At 38.9% G+C, this 20,018-nt stretch overlaps 1 protein-coding gene across 1 annotated transcript in view; it reads left to right on the top strand.

The window, feature by feature from the left end:
* Window positions 1–3,476: 3,476 nt before the first annotated feature.
* Window positions 3,477–20,018, top strand: part of Gap43 (growth associated protein 43) — a 90,189-nt gene continuing 73,647 nt past the window's right edge. The window contains exon 1 of the mRNA XM_090346024.1: window positions 3,477–3,607. Within this exon, the coding sequence (XP_090202150.1) occupies window positions 3,578–3,607 (30 nt within the window). The 5' untranslated portion in view covers window positions 3,477–3,577. The remainder of the gene's footprint in view (window positions 3,608–20,018) is intronic.

The following is a 20,018-nucleotide window of genomic DNA, read 5'->3' as shown; positions in this document are numbered from 1 at the left end:
ATCCAACAAGCAATTCAGAGTCATATTTCTTACAATTTAATCCTGCATTGCACTTGACCATTTCAGTGCTTCCATGCAATGCACGCTTTCAAACTTGAACTATCAACCTTCAGTATCACTTCTTAGACCCAGTCATATCTGATTGTTTTGTTTTTTCATTATCTAGACTGCCTAGGTTTAATTTCCTTGTAACTTTTATTTCTTCCTTTTTTTCCCATCTCCTTTGGGAGAAATGAGTCAGATCATCTAAAGTACAAAGTTTGTGATACCTGGAACATACCAGATGATAGACAACATCTGTTCACTATGTTGCCACCTGTCCTTCCAGATGTAAGCACTGGAACAATATCATACTGGGACCTATGTGCTCTCCCCGTTCCATAGTTTACACCACTGCTAGAGGTATTTCCTAAAGACTTCCATTCAGAAGCATTAGGTCAAATTCTTTGTGGTAGATTGACTTGTATACCTCATAAAGTTATGTCCAAGTACCTGTGAATTTAACCGTGTTTGGAAAATGTCTTTTCAGATGTAATTCAGTTAAGGCAATGCATTGGAATTGATTCCATATTATTCAAACTCAGGAATCTTAAATTCCCTTCTTGAGAAGTAATTTTTCAAAGGTCATTGACAAGATATAATGTCCTGAGAAAGGCCTGGAAAATGATGAGGCTTCCCACATGGAACCAAGTGAGGGTACTTGATGGAGCTGACATTTGATTGGGGATAAAGAGAGTATTTTGTTGGATAAAGATATAAATTCTGAGCACAGTGGCTCACCCCTGCAATCCTAGCTACTCAAAGCCAGCCCAGGCACAAAAGGAGCTGAGACTCTAATCTCCAATTAACCTCTAGAAAGCAGGAAGTGTGGCTTGGCTCAAGGGCAGTAACCTTGAGCTGAAGAGCTTAGGGACAATACCCAGGCCGAGTTCAAGCCCCATGACCAAAGGGGGTAAAAAAGATATAAATTCTGTCTTCAAGGTTCTTGATCTCAATCTTAAAAGCTGACCTTGTAGAATATTTATTTCATTTCAGCATATAAACTATATATTTTATGTATTTGAAGTCCAGGAATAATTATATATGGGGGCTTGTCATAAGATGATGTAGCTTAGTGGCTTTCCAGATTCCTAGCTTAAACTGGTCAAGGAGCTTGATCCCCATAAAACTGGATGAATATTTGTACCTACTTCATTGAGTATTAGTCAAAACAATTCCTGCAACTGATAGACAGCTGGCATTGTTCTTCTGATGGTTTAACACAAAATTAATCAGCATTTGGCTTGATTCTGAGGGCTACTCTGTCTGTCATCTTGTTTCCAAAGGTATTTTCAATAAATAAAAAAAGAAAGTGAAGAAAAATGGGAGGGCTGGGGTGAGTACACTGAAAGAGAAAGAAACTGTTTTCAAATTTTGCCTGAAGTTAAGCCAAATAGTTAATCAAATGATCTTAAAACCAAACTTAAATGGTAAATAGACTTTTTTCTCTACCACCAACTCCTTCATTTTCTCCCTTCATTATTTTCCTCATCCGAACTGGAACATCTCTTTCAGCAACCATCTTTTCTTCATTCTTTACCCTTATCTCTAACTTGAAGTCATGGAAGGCTGAACATGGAATGGGCTCTCTATGCTTCTCTTAAAAATTTTCCATCTATGAAATATAAAAATTTAGAAGCAAACTGAAAAAAAAAAGACCAAGTGGTCTGAATCTGAAATGGGTCATCCACAGAGAGACCTTTAAGGTAAATCATGTCCATTTCTCCAACCATCACCATCTCCCCTGAATGTCTTCCTAAGAAAATTCACACTGACAGGAACATGCCTTGACTTGCTAACACATATAACACATCTTTTACTTTCCATGGTCCTGAAATGAACATAACAAAATTGTCTTGCTGTCACTTAATAGAAGGGACTGCGAAAAAATGAGAGCTCTTTAATTAGAGTTGCTTGTCACTATTAATATACAGTAAGTTTGGAAAGTTCTGTGGGATAGTCACTTGGAACTATCATCAACTTTTCCACAAGGTATTGTCTAGGAAAGCGATGCTGATTTGAAAATGAGTGGGTTGGGCTTTGTCCATATTTTATTTCAACCTATAATACCTTGGCAAGCTCAACACTACCATACCAATTTCATGGATGAGAAACTTTGGTCTGCAGAGCTTCCCAAGCTCTTACAGACACTAAATATCCAACACTCAGGTTATATTCACTTTCTGAACCACCTGTTCCTCCTCCAAATTCTGAAAGAACCACAGAAGGAAATGAATTAGACTGTGTGTGTCTCTTCTTCTCATCAGAGATAAGATTGCTTTTACCCATCATTCCTAAATTATGAAATCTCTACCAATATGATGCATATACGGTGTTCACATGTTCAGATTTTTCAGTAAAACTCGGGGACAAAAAGACACCCACAACTTTCAAATAAATATACATGCATCAGGAAAACAAAAAGCTACCATATGATTTCGGATACAGATTCTAATTGCCCCCCAATTTTGTTTTGTAACTCAAGTGCTTAAAATGTTTAAATGTTGCATAATCATGCTGATTTTTTTCTAGTATTTTGGAGCATATATGAGATATGATCATGCACATTTAAGCTTATTATATGCATGTATTTATGTAAAGTTATATGTCTCTGGAGAACATTAGCTATGCGGTATATTCTTGAGGGAACTGAACCTCTATACTGCATAAAATGTAAATGGAAGACATAACTTTATAAAGGGTTGGCTACAGCTCCTCTCTAATGTGTCTGTTTTATGCTTTTATGGTATTGAGGAAAGAGAAGAGTTTTTCTTTTTTTCTTTTTAAATGCAAGCCTCCCTGAGGCCCCTCTTCCCCCAGACACCTTCTACCCAATCTCTTGAGCTAGCTGGGACGTCCCTTTTCTGCCCCCACCCAGTCATCTTCTCAATGCAGTGGAAAAGTCAGTAAGTAATTGGGTCCAGATTGGAGATGTTGAAATATTCATGAAGCTGGCAGGGGACTGGGAGGGGGTGACAGCCTAGAAAGGGGGTAGGGGCTTCGGGAAGTGATTAGTCATTGAAAGCTAAAGAACAATTCCGAGAGAGGGGAGAAAGGAACAGATAAAAATTGAAAAATTGGGTGGAGTGGGTGAAGAAAAGGGGGAAGAAGGGGAGAGGAGAGGGGAGACACAGAGAAGACAGGAGAGAGAAGAGGAAGGGAGAGGGGAGGGAGGGAGGGAGAGAGAGAGAGAGAGGGAGAGAGAGAGAGAGAGAGAGAGAGAGAGAGAGAGAGAGAGAGAGAGAGAGAGAGAGAGAGAGAGAGAGAGAGAGAGAGAGAGAGAGAGAGAGAGAGAGAGATTGTGTGATGAGCAATAGCTCTGGACCTTACAGTCGCAGCTAACTGCCCTGGTGTGTGTGAGGGAGAGAGAGGAAAAGAGAGGGAGGGAGGGAGGGAGGGAGGAAGGGAGGGAGGGAGGGAGAGCGCGCTAGCGCGAGAGAGCGAGTGAGCAAGCAAGCAGAAAAGAGGTGGAGAGGGGGGGAATAGGAAGAGAGAGGAAAGGAGAGAAGGCAGGAAGAAGGCAAGGAACGCTACAACCATGCTGTGCTGTATGAGAAGAACCAAACAGGTACAGATAAAGATTTTTAACTTCTTGCTGTTGTGAAATTACCAGAGTACAATATTTCCTTGCAAAAGCAGGGGGTGGGGGGGGATATATTTTTTAACTGCTTCTGCTCTGGCATGGTGCTTGCGTTTCCTTAGCATATGGTAGGGGATGGTGGTAGCCCAGTTTTGTTTTGTTTTTTTTTAATTCTTTTCTGTCTTTCTGGTTTGGGAATGCTACTATTAATTGGGGCGAGGGTAGAAAAATGTATGCCCATTTGGCTAGAAATACGGTTGCTTCTTCTTCTTTTTTTGTCTATTAGTAAATGCTTAATGTTTTAGGTCTCTGCTTTTGAGGGTGTGGATGTAGAGAGGGGTGTGGGGATGAAGATGTGGGTTTGTTCCTACAAGATAGAGAAACGAGCCTTTCTATGAGGTGCTAAAAGCGTGGTCGAGGGGAGCATATTCAGGCTTGAGTGCTGCCTGCCCTGGCGTAGTTTGTTCCCATGTGCTCTGGAAGATGCCCGATTTCAAACCTGCATGAGCCCGGAAAGGGCGCAGGTATCCACGGAAGACCATGCGGAGGCTTTATTTATTTAATTATTTTTTCTTTCCCTTTTCCATGAATGAATGAAACTGTGGTTTGGGAAACATTCTTCCTCTTTTTTAAGCGAACCTAAAGACAAGCAGGGGCTGTGGGAACCTTGAGAGTGTGGATGGAAAGGAGGGGAATAAAAAAAAAAAAATCCCCTTTCTGTGATTCCTAGCCGATTGTGCAGCTGGTCGAGGAGAGGACGGACCACGCCCCTAGGAGCTCTGAGCTCCGCCGGGATGGAAAGGCCAGCCAGTATTACCTGTTGGAAATCAGATCTTTTTTCTCTTCCCCCTCTCCCTTTGCTTCTTTCCTGGCATGATCAGTGACCAGAGACGTGTTCACATCCTGTAGAATAACGATGGTGACTAATTTTCATCAGGAAGAGGGACACCTCTAAGATTCGCAAGGATCCAAATCCCCTCCCGCCCTCCCCCACTGCCTAGGGTCCCCCCCCCCTCTCCTCCCTTACATTCGAATTGCTAGCTTATTTCTTGCCAGACCTTTGAAAAACTTGACCGGGGTGGGGGGGGGAGGGGAAAGGAGAAATGATGAGTTTGGTATTCCGCAGTAAGAGATAGTGCAGTGACATTCTGCAAAAGAAGCTTTAAAATCTTTCTTGGAACACATTGAAGTGATTTTTTGGCAAAGATTAAAGAGAAAAACTGGGTGTGGGATATGGGTGTGTGTGTGTGTGTGTGTGTGTGTGTGTGTGTGTGTGTGGTGATGGAGAAGATCTTGGTCAAAGAAGCTCTCTGCAGGGTGTGCATTACGCTGGGTGGGGTGCAAAAAGATGGGTTTGGGTATTATTTTCATGCAGGTATTAGCAATTGGGTAATTTGTAATATACTGGGGTGGGGAGTCTACAAGCCTTGCACATTGAGCCAGCGCCCTAGAAAAAGGAGGGGGTGGTGAATGAGGATGAAGGAGAAGGAAGAGGAAGGGGAAGACACAGAATCAGAATATCAGAGCAGTGGGTGGAGAAGCAAGACAAAACTAAGAGAAAGAAAGAAAGAATGAATGAATGAATGAATGAATGAATGAATGAATGAGAGTAGACACCCTTGGTTGTGTGGGGAGGGATGGTGGAGAGAAGTGGGGGGTGGGAGATTGCAAGGGCTATTTCCAAGCATTTTTCTAAATTGCTCTTTGGTTCCAGAGACTGGCATTTCCACTAGCCACTAGATCATTTTTAAAATGGAGACATTTTTTCCTCTTGCTTTCCTTCATTTTTTAATATATATAAATGTAATAGATACAGGTGTTTGGATTAAGTACACTGTCAAAGAAAGGTGCTAAGGTTACTTCACTGGTGAACTGATGAAATAAAATTTAGGAAGGCGGGGACCTAAGGAAGCCAATGCTCTTCTTTTCAAAAGCTTTAATTTTGGAAAGAAAAAAATATGCTGGTTTACAACTTATTCCCACCTTCCTTACATACCTGTAAGTATAGACACATCTCCTTTCATTAAGGGAACTAAATATGGTTTTTAGACAGGGAATTGGAGCTAAAGGAATTCCCTTTCCAAAATGCAGACATCTGCCTTGACTCCAGCTCTATCTCACAGACAGCCTCCAGCATTAACTCTGATGTGCAAAGTAATGGAGATGAAATTGTGTGTCAGGGAGTTTGCATGAAGACGCATACAGCATCTGCATACTTCATACGCACCAATCATGCATGTATTCTGTATGCTTCCACATGCCTTCCTGTGGGTTAGCATCATTCATATGCAAAAGAGAAAATGAAATATATACCAAGGGTCCTTTTGTCCCATACATTTTGTGTGCACTTATGTGTGAAATGGTTATGTGTCCAATGAAACCGTGTTATGAATCATTCACATTTGTCAGTATTTAAGATACCATTAAATCAAACAGAAGGAGATGGTATATTCAGGGCTCAGGGCGTGGGCTTACACTACCCTGACTGGCATTTTATATACTGTGAATTCTTAAGTCTCACACAGGTTTCCTGCTTTGGGGTAAAATGATTCTCAGTCATTTACAAGGGGATCCAGTAGTGTCTATACTTTGAATATGTATTTATTATCCTAGTTCTTAATCAGGAATGAAACAAGGGCACACGGGGAAAGGGCTAAACTCTGCCACACCCATGAAATCCAGCAGAAATGTGGGAGGGGGCCTGAGGACTTGCACTTCCTTCCGCTTCCACTTGAGCCGCATAAAGAAGCAATCCTGGGTTTCTAAGTTGTAATACATTGCCAATAGCTAAGGAAGAAAGTATAAATGATCCATATTGGCCATTAGTTGCCAATACAGATGATGACAGCAGGAAGAAGCGCTAGTGGGATGGGAATACAAGAAAGGAGCGGTCAGAGGAAGAATTGAAAGGACTCCTGAGATTTAATTGGCTTATGATTTTCAAACATCTTTAAATAGCTCAATTGCCACGCGTATTGCAGATGATTAAAAACTTGCAAGGTGTGATGTCCATGAAGCTAGACAACTGTGAGATGCTTCCTTTGTTTAAAAAGAATGAATTTAGCTTATAATTGCAGTGTAAAAATTAATCTTGCGAGCAAGAAGCCCATTTACCCCCACCTCCTTACCTTGCTCACATCTGACTCCTCCCCCCACCAAGCAACAAATAATTCTTATCTTTGAGAGTGTGATCTGTGATTTTAGAATTGCCACCTTGATGTGCCTTTCCCTTTGCAACATCAGGGAGTTGTGGAAGGTTACAGCCTTGCTTGGAGGTACAGGGCATTCTTGCTAGTGAGCAACTAAGATTCCTCCTTAATCTCTCTGAGCCACACCCAGTGTCATCCAGGGATTTGGTGAATTAATCGAATGGAAGCATTCTACTCAATACAATTGCAGCTGCTCTTTGAAAAGAAAATAGTGCTATCTATCACACATCTCCAAATTTAAACAGAAGAAATTATTTGAAGGACTCGTTATTTTCTAGCCCATTCTCTGGACTTCGCAAAACCTCTAGCTAGTTTATAGAGAAGGTAGAATCATGCTTATTTCTGGTGACCAGTTCTTCCTAACCTATGACCGCCGGGATGCATCCATAATGAGCCCTGATTTCTCATGCTGAGACAGTCTGTGTTACTCTGTGCCCTACCCCCTACCTCCAGCCCATACTGAGGCAACTGGAATAAGAAAACACAGGGTTAACTTTCTTTCTTGCTGAGCTGGCAAGATTACAGAAACCTCTTTTGATGTTGCCAGCTAAAGGGCAGTGCTCTTGTTTGCCAAGAAGAGGGTGAGGGGGGTGCTCTTAGGGTCTCCTCTTCCTCCTCAAAGTGAAGTTGTCAGTAATATGTCTGGGGCTGAATTAATCCACAGACTCCGGAGCTTTACCTGGTCCATAGAGAAGACGGGGAGATTTTGCAGGCAATACTAGGCACAGATGTAAAATGAATGTTCCTGTTGTTCATATTCATAAAGTAAGACAGCTGAAATCTTCCTCTATTGACAGTTCAAAGACTACACATAGTTCATCTCATCTCAAGAAATGATGTAACAACATTTAACTCATTCCTGTCAGTTAAAACAGGGGCAATCTTGCACCACGAGGTGTTTGTTGTAAACCAAACACACTGATGCCAGATTTCTCCCTTTTGGACTTCTGGATTGTCAGCTGATTACTTTTGTGCCAGTGTAATTGAATCTTCTTACATTCTCTAAAGTGCTGGAAAGGCTCCTTAGCTGGTGTCACATGGGGATCTCTGATCTCAGATGAATCACATCTACTTGGGTTTCCATTTTTCTCTTGTCCAATGGGCACTGAGAAACAAACAAAACAATCTAAAATAAACCTCCACCATGTTTACCTTATAGGATTATGGAAGGAATTAAACGTAATTGTTTTAAAAACTGGGATCAATGAAATTACAAAAAAAATATTTCTCTAATTTGTGCAATGTGAGACTTGAGAGAATCTCCCACTTTTTAAAACTGTTATGTGTCTACAATGTGTGCCTTCTTCCCTAGAGATCACTTCTTTCTAATCATACAAGCAACCCTGCTTGCTCCATGGCTCTTGCCCCTGTGTTTTCCCCAAGGCCTCTCCAACTTGTGCCCTGTTCTCTTGAGATTTCCTCCTTTTCTTCTGTATTAGATCCTTTCCTCCTATGAATACTGTCTTGTCTCTGCTATCTTAAACATCATCCTCTGATTCTGGACCACAGTCTCTATGGTACCCTGTCTCAATCCTTTTCTTAGGACACAGTTCCTAAAAGTTCACTTGGCCTTTCTCTCTGTAAGTTCTTCTACCTAATTGAAAGAAATTTCTGGGTCTGAAATTGCAATAAACCAGATTCGGAAAAGAGTTACCACATGCAGTGACCCTCCAGTCTGACACACCTTTTTTTCATTTTCCTTTTGCATTTTATCTTGCTATCCATTTTTCCCTCCTCAAGCTCCCTCCTTATCATGTTTCCTTAGTAGTTCTTATTCTTCTTTCTAGAGTGGTGTGTCCCTGTTTTTGTTTATGTTTTGCCAGTCCTGGGATTTGAACTCAGGGCTTGAGCACTGCCCATGGGCTTTCCTTCAGGCTACTGCACTACCACCTGAGCCACAGCACCACTTCCAACTTTTTCTCTGTATGTGGTTCTGAGGAATCAAACCCAGGGCTTTGTGCATGTTAGGCAAGCACTTTATCATAAGGCCACCCTTTTGCCCCCTTGTCTGTCTTCTTTGCTTGACTTGTTTTTCCCAAATGATTAGTGAACCCCATGCTATAATTGTGACCCATTCCTTATCTCAATCAATTTACTAAGCCTAGATGACTACAGGCAGGCGGGCAGGCCTGTGGGATTTCCAAATCTGTACACCAGATATTTGAGCCCTTGAGTCACAGATACTCTGAAATATTTCAGAGATATAAAAGTAAATCTAGTAGGGGCTGGGAGTTTGGCCTAGTGGTTGAGTGCTTGTCTAGTATGCATGAAGACCCGGGTTCGATTCCTCGGTACCACATACATAGGAAAAAAAAAAAGCCAGAAGTGGTGCTGAGGCTCAAGTGGTAGAGCACTAGCCTTGAGAAAGTCCAAGGACAGTGCTCAGGCCCTGAGCTCAAGCCCAGGACTGGCAAAAAAAAAAAAAAAAAAAGTTAATCTAGTGCACACCAAACTTGTCCTCTGTTTCGTACTACTCTCAGACTTTCTTCCCACTCTCATTATTATAATATTGTCCATTAAGCTCCAGAGCTTAAGCACTTAGAAGGATTCTCATATTTGGTAGTTGAAAAGACTTGGAATATATTGCCTGTCTTTTATCCGATCTATCTTTCCTACTTTTCTGGAGCCATCTTAGAATAAGCCCTCCTCACTCAATAACACCATGTCAGTATTTCAGGCCTTGGTACCTTTTTGACCCTGTGCTCTCTGCCCACATAATGCTTCCATGGCAGCTCAGACAGTTTGCATTCCCCCCCACCTTTATTCCTTCTAGTCGTTTCCTTCTTCCCAAATAAGTCCACTTTCCAATAGTCTATTTTCATATCTTTTCTTTCCTTTTTAACATCTAGATTCCACCTATGTGATTCCTTCTATTTCTTGTGCCTAAGACAATGCTTGACACATAAAGTAAGTGGTTTTAACAATGAATCATCTAGTTATTAAAGGAGGATAGAACCAGGTTTAGAGTCATCCTCCAGGTCTTCCACATAGTGAACTGGATAGGATTGCTAGTAGATTAGAAACAAAGCTATTGACAAAAAAACGTTAGAAGTGGATCTCCCCATCACTGACTCCAGCTACTTACTTATACATAGGACATTCATTCTGTTTTTAATGAAAGCAGACCCAATAAGTGTACCCATGTATAATGGTAATTTCTTCAAACTGCCGTGACGATCTATGTAGTCTTCCTTCCCACTTCCATATCCTCCAGCTCCACCAACCACCATGCCAGTTCCCCTCTTGGAGGGTCACACTGTTAAAGTACAGACATCTAGCTACCACATTCTTAGATCTTCATGAGCTCTTCTTTTGAAGTCTTAAGACTTGCTGTACTCCTTGTTATATTTGCTGAAGTAGTCTCTTCCTAGGGATCACCCAAACTGCAAAAAGTATAAGTTTTTAGGCTTTGCTGAAGGGGTAAATGCCTAAAAATTAATTTTACCCTCATTTTAATTATTTCTTCCCACTGAAATATACTTATAATAATATCTACAAGTAGATACCTTACACAAAGGTAGACTAAAGAGTAAATAACCCCTCATGTATGTAAAAACGTATGAAAGTTAGATCAATTTCCCATCTTCCTTCCTTGAGTTTGAAGAGGCCTATTATGCCCAGTGTGAAGCCAACTAGTCCATGAAAATACTCCTTGCCAGGCTTTAAGCAGTTAACTGTGACTGAACTGGCATATCTATAAGAAGAACGGTCAATTTTTTCACCAACAAAATTATTTAGGGGTGGTTTGTATGTATGCATGTATGTATGTGTATGTATATATGTATGTATATGTATGTATGTATATATTTGTGTATGTATTGGGTTTTGTTGTTGTTGTTGGTGGTGGTCATGGGGCTTCAACTCTGGGCCTGGGCATTGTCCCTAAGCTCTTTAGCTCAAGGGCAGTGCTCTATCACTTGAGCCACAGTGCCACTTACATGTATTGATTTTTTTTTGTCAGTTGTAGGGCTTGAACTGTGGACCTGAGCACCACTCCTGAGCTTTTTCCACTCAAGGCTGGCTAGCACCCTACCACTTAGAGCCACTTTTGGTTTTCTGGTGGTTCATTGTAAATGAAGAGTCTCACAGACTTTCTACCTGGGCTGAATTTGAACCAAGATCCTCAGACTTCAGCCTCTTGAGTAGCTAGAATGACAGGTGTAAGCCATTTGTCACTGGCTGCTTTTAATTGCTAAGACTATGTAGTGTTTTTAACCACTCTACTTTTATTCTAAACTTGGCTCAATTCTCCCACTGTCTTCATAAGTTTTCTTCTACTTTTCCTTTCCTCTCAGATCCAAGGAAAGTTTCTCTGATTAATATCATGTCCTGCTAGTGCTTGGCAAATAAACTTTAAGACAAATATATATTCTATACTACTTTCTAAATAAGGATATTAGACCAAACATAATTTAAGCCATGTCTAGCACATACTTGATATTCAATAAATATTCATATAAGGGAATAAATGTAGCTAAGGAGGAATCTTATAATAGATTATTAAGAGACTTATGGTAGAAAAAACATATTGATATACTATTCAGAAAAAAGTTTGTATAGGCACACATATTCTCACCAATGCTTATGGTTAGACATGCAGTTCCTTGACCTGTGCGTTTAGATCAGAGTTTCATACTTCTGGTTTAGTATTGTAATGTGTCTTTCCAGTTTTACCATCATTCACTATTTACAGACCTTACATATTTTAGCTATTGTTTGCTTATTGTCCTGTTTCATGTCTTTGTAGTGGAATAAACCCTTCCCTTGGGTTGTAGACCTGGTTCTGCCAATTGCTTATCATGTGATCTTGGGTAAGTAACTTAATCTTCCTGGACCAAAATGTATTCATCTGTGTATTAGGCACAATAAAATCATCCAAACCCTGACTTTCTGTTTTTACTAGGTTGGTGGGAGGCTCAATTAGTGTGATAAAAAATTGGTGGCTTTCAAACAATGTGTTTTCCAAATAGAAGTTATTATTAACTGAGGGATTTCACATATTGGCCTCTAAAGTACTCACCATTCTATGTCAACAAGAACAATGACCCCTAGAAAATAGAAAATATACTTCTTCCATTCCTATTCCTCCTCTCCTTTTATCTACAAAGTGCATGTTGACCATGCTAATAGATGAGAGCACAGCATAAAAATTAGATATGCAAATATTCAGATTGTCCTAAGCACTGTCTATCACACCTACTAGGAATAGACGCTGTTTTCCTTTTTGTCTTTTTCTGCTTTTGTCTTTTCTGCATATTCCAATCTCTTCCACATTTGCGAAGTCTGCTGCTTAACCTCATTCCCACCCCCACTTCACTTCCAAACTGGGTTCTCAGCAATAAGGCTTCCAGGCCTGCTGTGCTCACATCTATCACACCAGGGCCCAGTCAGGCAGAAGGGTGGAGAGGAAAGGGAGTGCTGGTAGAAAGCCTGAAAATGGATATGCAGCCTGGTGGGAAGCCTTCTGCAAATACCATCACCTGGCACCAGTTCCATTAATGTCAGGGATCCTTATAAAGCCAGAAATAAACCTTGATCAGAAGAGGCTCCAACCCCGAACCTCTCAATTTCAACAAGAATCTCTAAATCCTCGGGATTTCCACAAAGAACATTGCAGTTCACATCCTCTGTTATGACTGGGTTGAGCAATTTAGTCCATTTGTCAACTTACAAGGATGAGATAGATAGATAGATAGATAGATAGATAGATAGATTCATAGATGGAACGCAATTTTGCAATCCAAAGAAACTGAATTTTAAATACATGGATACTATTTACATTTTTTTAAGTAAGGCAATTGAATGAACAACTCAAAAATCCTCAAAAAGTTTGCCATCTGCCCCCACCCCGAAGCCATAAGAAAATTATTGTTGAGGCTAGGAGTGTGGTCTAGTGGTAGCTCACCTAGAATGCATGAAGCCCTGGGTTCAATTCCCTGTAATCACATACACAGAAAAAGCCGGAAGTGGCACTGTGGCTCAAGTGGCAGAAGGCTAGCCTTGAACAAAAAGTGTCCAAGGACAGTACCTACGCCCTGAGTTCAAGCTCCAGGACTGGAAAAAAAAAAAAGAGAAAATTATTGTCATACATACATACATACATACATTACAAAAGGTAATTTTATGTAGGGAGCTTGTGTAACCTTGTAAAAAAAACATATGCTAACAAGAAGTTTGAGGATCAACTTGTATTTGGAAAGAAATAATTTAATTTAATTGATAATAGTCAATATTACTTAAAATCCTTCATTCTAGCAATATCTTTCACTTTGTCCAGACATACATTGCTATTATCTATGTTCCTTTAGTTGGGTACTAGTAACAGAAAATTACGTTAAATGTCCATAGTTAAAATCAATTTAAAAGAATCTACAGAACCTATGAAATTAAGAACTGACTAGCTCAGCCTATGAAAACCAAGATTGATATGGGAATCTCAACATCAGGAATTCATAAACTTTCTTTCTGACATCTTCCAATTTAAATACCCAATTACCAATCACCCTAACTTTTCTATCCCTCAGTACAAAAGTAAGAGAGACAGAAGTGGAAGGAAGGAAGCCTAGAATTTGGTAAAGTGCATGCCTAGCCTGCATAAAGACCCAGGGTTCGATTCTTCAGTACCACGTAAATATTAAAGAGCCAGAAGTGGTGCAGTGGCTCAAGTGGTAGAGCTTTAGCCTTGAGAAAACCAAGGACAGTGCTTAGGCCCTGAGTGCAAGAGCTGGGACTGGCAAAGAAAAAGTGGAAGGAGGGAACATTGTCGGAGAGAGAAAAAAAAAAAGATGGGAGTGGAAGGGAAGGAGAGGTGAGGGGAGACCAAGCAAGGCAATTGGGATGAGAAAAAGCTACCCTGCATATATTTTTGTGCATTCATAAGGTAGCTGTTTATGGAGGACATTATGTTAAATATGGTGGACCACTAATTTTTCCCTTTGGTTTCCATTGTGGCTAGACTACAAATGTTATTTATTTTATTTGATAGTTAATCAAGAATATATAGTAAAAAAAAGAAAGATTAGGACAAAATTTGTACAGATTTTTGCTATCTTCACTTATAAAAATGCTAGCTGTCTGCAGTCTTTCAGAAGCCTCTGGAATATACCCTTTTTGAAGAGGAATTCTGTCTGGCAATTATTCTTGCTAATTTGCCATGATAAAACTTTGTTCTTTTTAATATGTGGGATCTAGTTCTGCAAAAGGTTTGGGCATTAATGGGTATAAAACTATGTCACTCAATTTATATCAGAGAAATTCTATTCCCTGACATGAGTCACCTCATTTATTTGTATGTTTTTGAATGAATTCTAGCAATCATCCCCATATTTATCTATTTTTATAAAGTAACATTTATTTGAGAGATGGAAAAGATAATGATTCTTCTAAACCTCTTCCTCATTTCATTTTCATCTAGACTTTTCAAATTCTAGTTTTTATTGGATCAACATTCTTCAGATTTTCAAGGAAAGGGAGAAACTGACATGGTACCAGTCAAAAAAAGAGTGGCTTCGGGCCGGGAGTTTGGCCTAGTGGTATAGTACTTGCCTGGTATGCACGAAGACCAGGGTTCAATTCCTTGGTACCACATACATAGAAAAAAGCCAGAAGTGGTGCTGTGGCTCAAGTGGTAGAGCTCTTGAGAAAGTCCAAGGACAGTGCTCAGGCCCTGAGTTCAAACCCAGGACTGGCCAAAAAAAAAAAAAAAAAAAAAAAAAAGAGTGGCTTCTTTTTTCTTTCTTTTTGGTCGAGAAGCTTGAACTCTGGGTCTGGGTGCTGTCCCTGAGCTCTTCAGCTCAAGGTTATCTCCCTACCCTTTGAGTCACAGCCCCACTTCCAGTTTTCTAGTGGTTAATTGGAGATAAGAGTCTCACAGACTGTAGTGCCCTGGCTTAGAACCACTGTCCTCAGATCTCAGCCTATTGAGTAGTTAGGATTACAAGCATGAGCCACTGTACTCAGCTCTGACTTTTTTAAAAAGTAAAATCTAAGTTTGGGGATTGAGGTAGCCAAATACCTTTTTCATTTTTCCCCCTGAAGAACATCATTTACAATATTTCCTTATCTATCGAAATTTGTATAACTGCAACAAAAGAGAAGGGATTATTATTTTTATCACCTGAAAAATCAGTTTTCAGTACTCAGGTTGGTATTCTGTATCTATTTGAGAAAATCTTTCATATTAATGTTATCTCAGTGTTCTTTTGGGGCTTTGATTATCTTTGCTTGGAAGACTAGGTGATGGATTCTTGATACCTGAGCCAGGTTGGTGTTTCTGAGCAGTGAACTGTAGGCAGGTACAGAAAATCTGAGGACAACACTTAATTCTTACACTTTCCTCCATCTTGACATTCAGATCGTATATGTCTATATGTAAAATCAGAAGATAGGTGATTTTAGGATTTAAATAGATAACATGTTACAAAATAATCAAATTACTAAGTTTAGAATTTGGCCATAAGTGAAAATTGTCCCGAGAACATTAATGACCACAAATTGTTCAGACCTCACTCATTATTATTATTTTTTTATTTTGGCCAGTTTTGGGGCTTGAACTCAGAGCCTGGGCACTGTTCCTGAGCCTCTTTGTGCTCAAGGTAGCCTTCTACTGCTTAATCCACAGAACCACTTTCGGATTGTTCTGAGTAGTTTATTGGAGATAAGAATCTCATGGAATTTCTACCCCAGATTGGCTGTGAAGCGTAGTTCTCAGATCTCATCCTCATGAGAAGCTAGGATCAAGTGTGAGCCACTGGAGACCTGCTCAGACCTCACTTTTAAACAGCATAAGAAAAAAATAGGTAGAGAAAAATAATATTTAGAAAATAATCCAAAACATTTAAATTCTAGTATATATAAAATATTCTTAACATGCTTAGATCTAAATTCAATAACATTCTCATTTAGCAGGTCCCTCTCTCTCTCTTTCTCTCTCTCTCTCTCTCTCCATATATATTACATATATATACATATCTACATATACATATCTACATATACACACATATATACATGTATGTCTATACATATATATACACACATACCTATATATACTTACATGTATATAGGTATATATATACATATCTATATCTATATATGGAAGTGGAACTGAACTCAAAGTGATAGAGCACTATCCTTGAGCAAATGAGCTCAGGGATAACACCAAGGTCCCGAGTTCAAGCCTCATGAATGACCTAAATAAACAAATACATATACTAAATTCTTGACTGAGAGAATCAGTGAGAGACCAATCTTGTCATCATAGTGATGGTAGAAAACCTCCACTAATTGTCTTTCCTCTTTTAGTATATTGTATACTTTAGTCACTTTAGTTTTCTTATAAGCTGTACTGTTTCCCTTCATTATCAGTCCGGTTTTATTGGAAATTGATTTACTTTACAAGTTAAGTAAACTTAACTTGTTTTACTAACCATAACTTACAAAAATTGTCATTTTTACTTAAAATGAGTATGTAGTAAAGATTTATTTGTAAAAAAATCAATTTTCTATAAAAAATTACTTTTACTGGGTGCTGGTGGCTCATACCTGTAAGCCTAGATACTCAGGAAGCTGAGATCTGAGGGTTGTGGTTCGAAGATAGCATAAGCAGGAAAATCTGTGAGACCTTATCTCCAATTAACCACCAGAAAACCAGCAACAGCCTTGAGCAAAAGAGCTCAGGGACAACACCCAGTCATCTAATTTAGAAATAGAACCCTTAATTCTTCTCTGATACTTTATCATTACATTCTAGTGCTGCATACTTAGTTTCTATTTTTGTTTAAATAATAAAGCAAAATTAAACTAAACTTTCCTTTACTCAATACCTCAAAATGATGTCTACTTGTCTCTGGTTATCTCCAATTCCAGCAAGGAGCCAAGGTTCCGTTTTAGTTTCCCTTCTACCCTAAACTCATCAAAAAATCTTTTTTTTTTCCTCAGAAGCCACAGTGGTCTTCATAAAATTGTCTAATAGATCCTGTATCTTCTGTTTTTAAAAATCTGTGTTTTTTTAAAATTTCAATCACTATAAATCCAAAATCAGAGTTACAGAGGTCTGTAGATTCCTACATACCTAGGCCTTGCTTCTTTCTCCAAACTTCTTCTTGGACCCATGCCCTGAGCAAGTCTACTCGCCTCCTTTAGAGCTTGGAAGACATATTATGAAATTTTCTTCTCCAAGGTCTTTAGGGAGGTGCTCTCTGTGTCCAGAATCCCCTTTCCCTGGCTCTTCTGAGCAGGGTCTGTGTTACTTTTTGATAAATCACAATTTTTCTTTCTTCTTTTGCTTTCCTTTCTTTTCCTGGTGCCACTGGGGCTTGATTCAGAACCTACTTCTTGCTCCCATCTTTTGCTTTACCATTTGAGGCACACCTCAAATCCAACGTTTCACTGGTTAGTTGAGCATTGTAGACTTCTCTGTATGGGCTGGCTTTGAACTACCAATTTTCAGGTCTCACCATCCTAAATAGCTAGGAATCAGGATTGATCCACCAGTGCCTGGATTTATTTTATTTATTTCTTTATTTAAAGAAAAATAATAGCACCTGCCATCAGATTTTTAAATTCTTACTTTTCATTATTCTAGCCCCTACCTATCGCTTCAGCCTACCTCTATTTTCATGCCATCCTTTAGAGCAATTCAAGGAATTCAAGTTACTTCTAGGAATAAGCAATGTTATTTTGCTCTTTCCTTTCTAAGCATTTTTGCTTGATTGCGATCTTCTTTCCATTCCTTTCTGTGTAACACATTTCTAACCATTTCAATAACATGTCTAGCATTGTCTTCTTCTTTATGAATTCTCGATCCTTTAGTTAAGTATGGTATTCCTCCTCTTTGTGCTATCATTGTGTCTAGTTTATAATTACTGCGATGCAAAAATTTGTTTAAGACTAAATCAAATGTCCAATTTCCACTAATCAGTCATGGAAACTTCCTATTTGTGTAGCAGTCTATTACTGGGCACCTTATTGATATCTCACACAGCTAAGACCATACAGACCAAGATTTCACCCACGTAGTGCCAGCTGTTTTTATTTTCCAGCAGGTAAGTTAATATTTTACAGAGGCATGCTTTATCATGTCAGAAAGATAGCCAGACATAATTCTATAGAGTAAATGTTGCCTCTGGATAAGAAATGACTTCAATATCTACAGCTTTGTCTTCTTAGTCAATTATTCTGTCTCCTAACCAAGATGCTGAACATTTAGCCTTTTCCTCATACCTAAAACTGTTATTTTTTTCTGCATACCCATAGAAGTCCTGATGCAATTCACTCTTTGCTAACTTGACTTGCAAGTATACTCTCACTAGACTTACATTCTTCTATTTTTAATTAGAGAAATTATGAACAAAATTGTTCAGTTGTTTTTGCATTTCCTCATCCCCATATGCTAGGCATGCATCCTTCTGTCTAACATTATACTTGTTCTCCAAACTGATTAACAAAAAATACTAGCAGACCATCTTAGAGTGGAGTAACCAAAGGCTAAGAAATTGACGAGTTACCAAAATCAAACTAGTATTGCTTACCTATAGTGAAAGCCTCCTTGTTAGAATTACCATGAGAAAAAAAAGCCCAAACCATAAACAAAACAAAACAAAACAAAAAACATCTAATTTATTTCCTTTGAAAGAATAGTCATATGAATCAAATGGGCTGGGGTGGGGGAGAATGATTATTACCATGACTATTTTGTTGCTATGTCTCTTTGAACTAAAAATAAATAACATAGAGATTAAAATGTTTTTGTCTGTATGGAAAATCTTTTATTTTAGATTTATTACTACAGGAAATTATAGAGTAAGTCTCAAATTGTTAACTATATAAACAAACTTTGGAAACATATCTCATTTATATGTTGGAACAATTCTCACACCAAAATCAAATTTGGGAATGCCCAAAAGAATATACTTTTCCTATTTGGGAACAGACATCATAAGAAAAGCAAGATGAAACAGACTTGAATATGAGTCACTTTTCTCAGTTGTGCATATTTAATTTTGGTAATTATGTGGGTGGTAAAGAAGACACATGACTAGTTTAGGTTGTTAAGAAAGCAGATTAGAGAGGCAAGCATTTACTGTTGGAGAAACTGACTTGGTTATAGTGGAATTTGAGAAGCCCACCAGTCATAGATAAAAGAAGTTGGAGCCATGGGTATAACAAAATCTATTTTCCTATCCATATATTTCTTTGCTTCGACCACTTCACTTCTCACCATAACTCTTTGATGGAGCAAAGCTCTGGGGGCCTTGATGGATGTACACCTAGAGATACTGAGGTGTCAGCTACTGTAAATTTTAAGTTGTCAATAATCACATGATACCCTAGAACAGTCAAAATGTTTGAGTTATTGTGATTAGCCACATTCAAGTCAAATTCTCTGGGATTAAGAAGGGAGTTTTCTTTTGATACCAGTGAAAAGTCAACAGGTTGGACCTGTGATAGTATAACAAAATCAGATATCAGACAATGGGATGGTAATAGTTTAGTCATTTTCCTATATAGGAACCGGTACTCTTTCCCCTGCCTCAGAACTTGCTTCTTCCATTCTGCTAAACCATAATTCTGCTTCCAAAAAATGCGGTTGAAAATATTACCTTCTTTATAAATCACTCCAGATATTATTACTCCTTATTTCCTAAATTCTATACATCACTCACTGAAACTTCTTTAGGAATTTTCACCTCTCATATTGTTTGTGAACTTCCCTGTCTCCTCACATATCTACTTTTATATACATTGTACTTCCTTGTTTCCTGAGAGATGGTGAAGATGAATTTTCTGGCTTTTCCTCCATTTTAGACTGCATAATATGTTATTGAATGCTCACAATCACTGGGTTCATTGTTCAAGCTACTATCATTTTATTAAATCTCTCAAAGAGAAATTCTCATTCTCTTTTTTTCTACTTTTTGGCTTGTATCCATCAAGACTAATTTCTAGGACTCAAGCCTATAATCCCAGCCACTCAAGAGGAAAAGATCCAGACGATTGTAATTTCTGGACAACACAGGCAAACAAAACAAAAACAAACAATCCCCCCCAAAACAAACAATGAATGCGACAGGTAGTACATAGAAAGTTAATGATGGTACTTTCTTATAATCCCAGCAATGCAGGAGGTTGTAAGTAAGACAACTGCATTTCAGAGAGGCATAAGGGAGATTCTACCTGAAAAATTGCATGGA

This window comes from Megascapheus bottae, chromosome 1 (genome assembly GCF_031878675.1).
Source record: "Megascapheus bottae isolate mThoBot1 chromosome 1, mThoBot2.hap1, whole genome shotgun sequence".
Classification (NCBI taxonomy): domain Eukaryota; kingdom Metazoa; phylum Chordata; class Mammalia; order Rodentia; family Geomyidae; genus Megascapheus; species Megascapheus bottae.
This window is presented reverse-complemented; position numbering and strand designations above follow the sequence as displayed.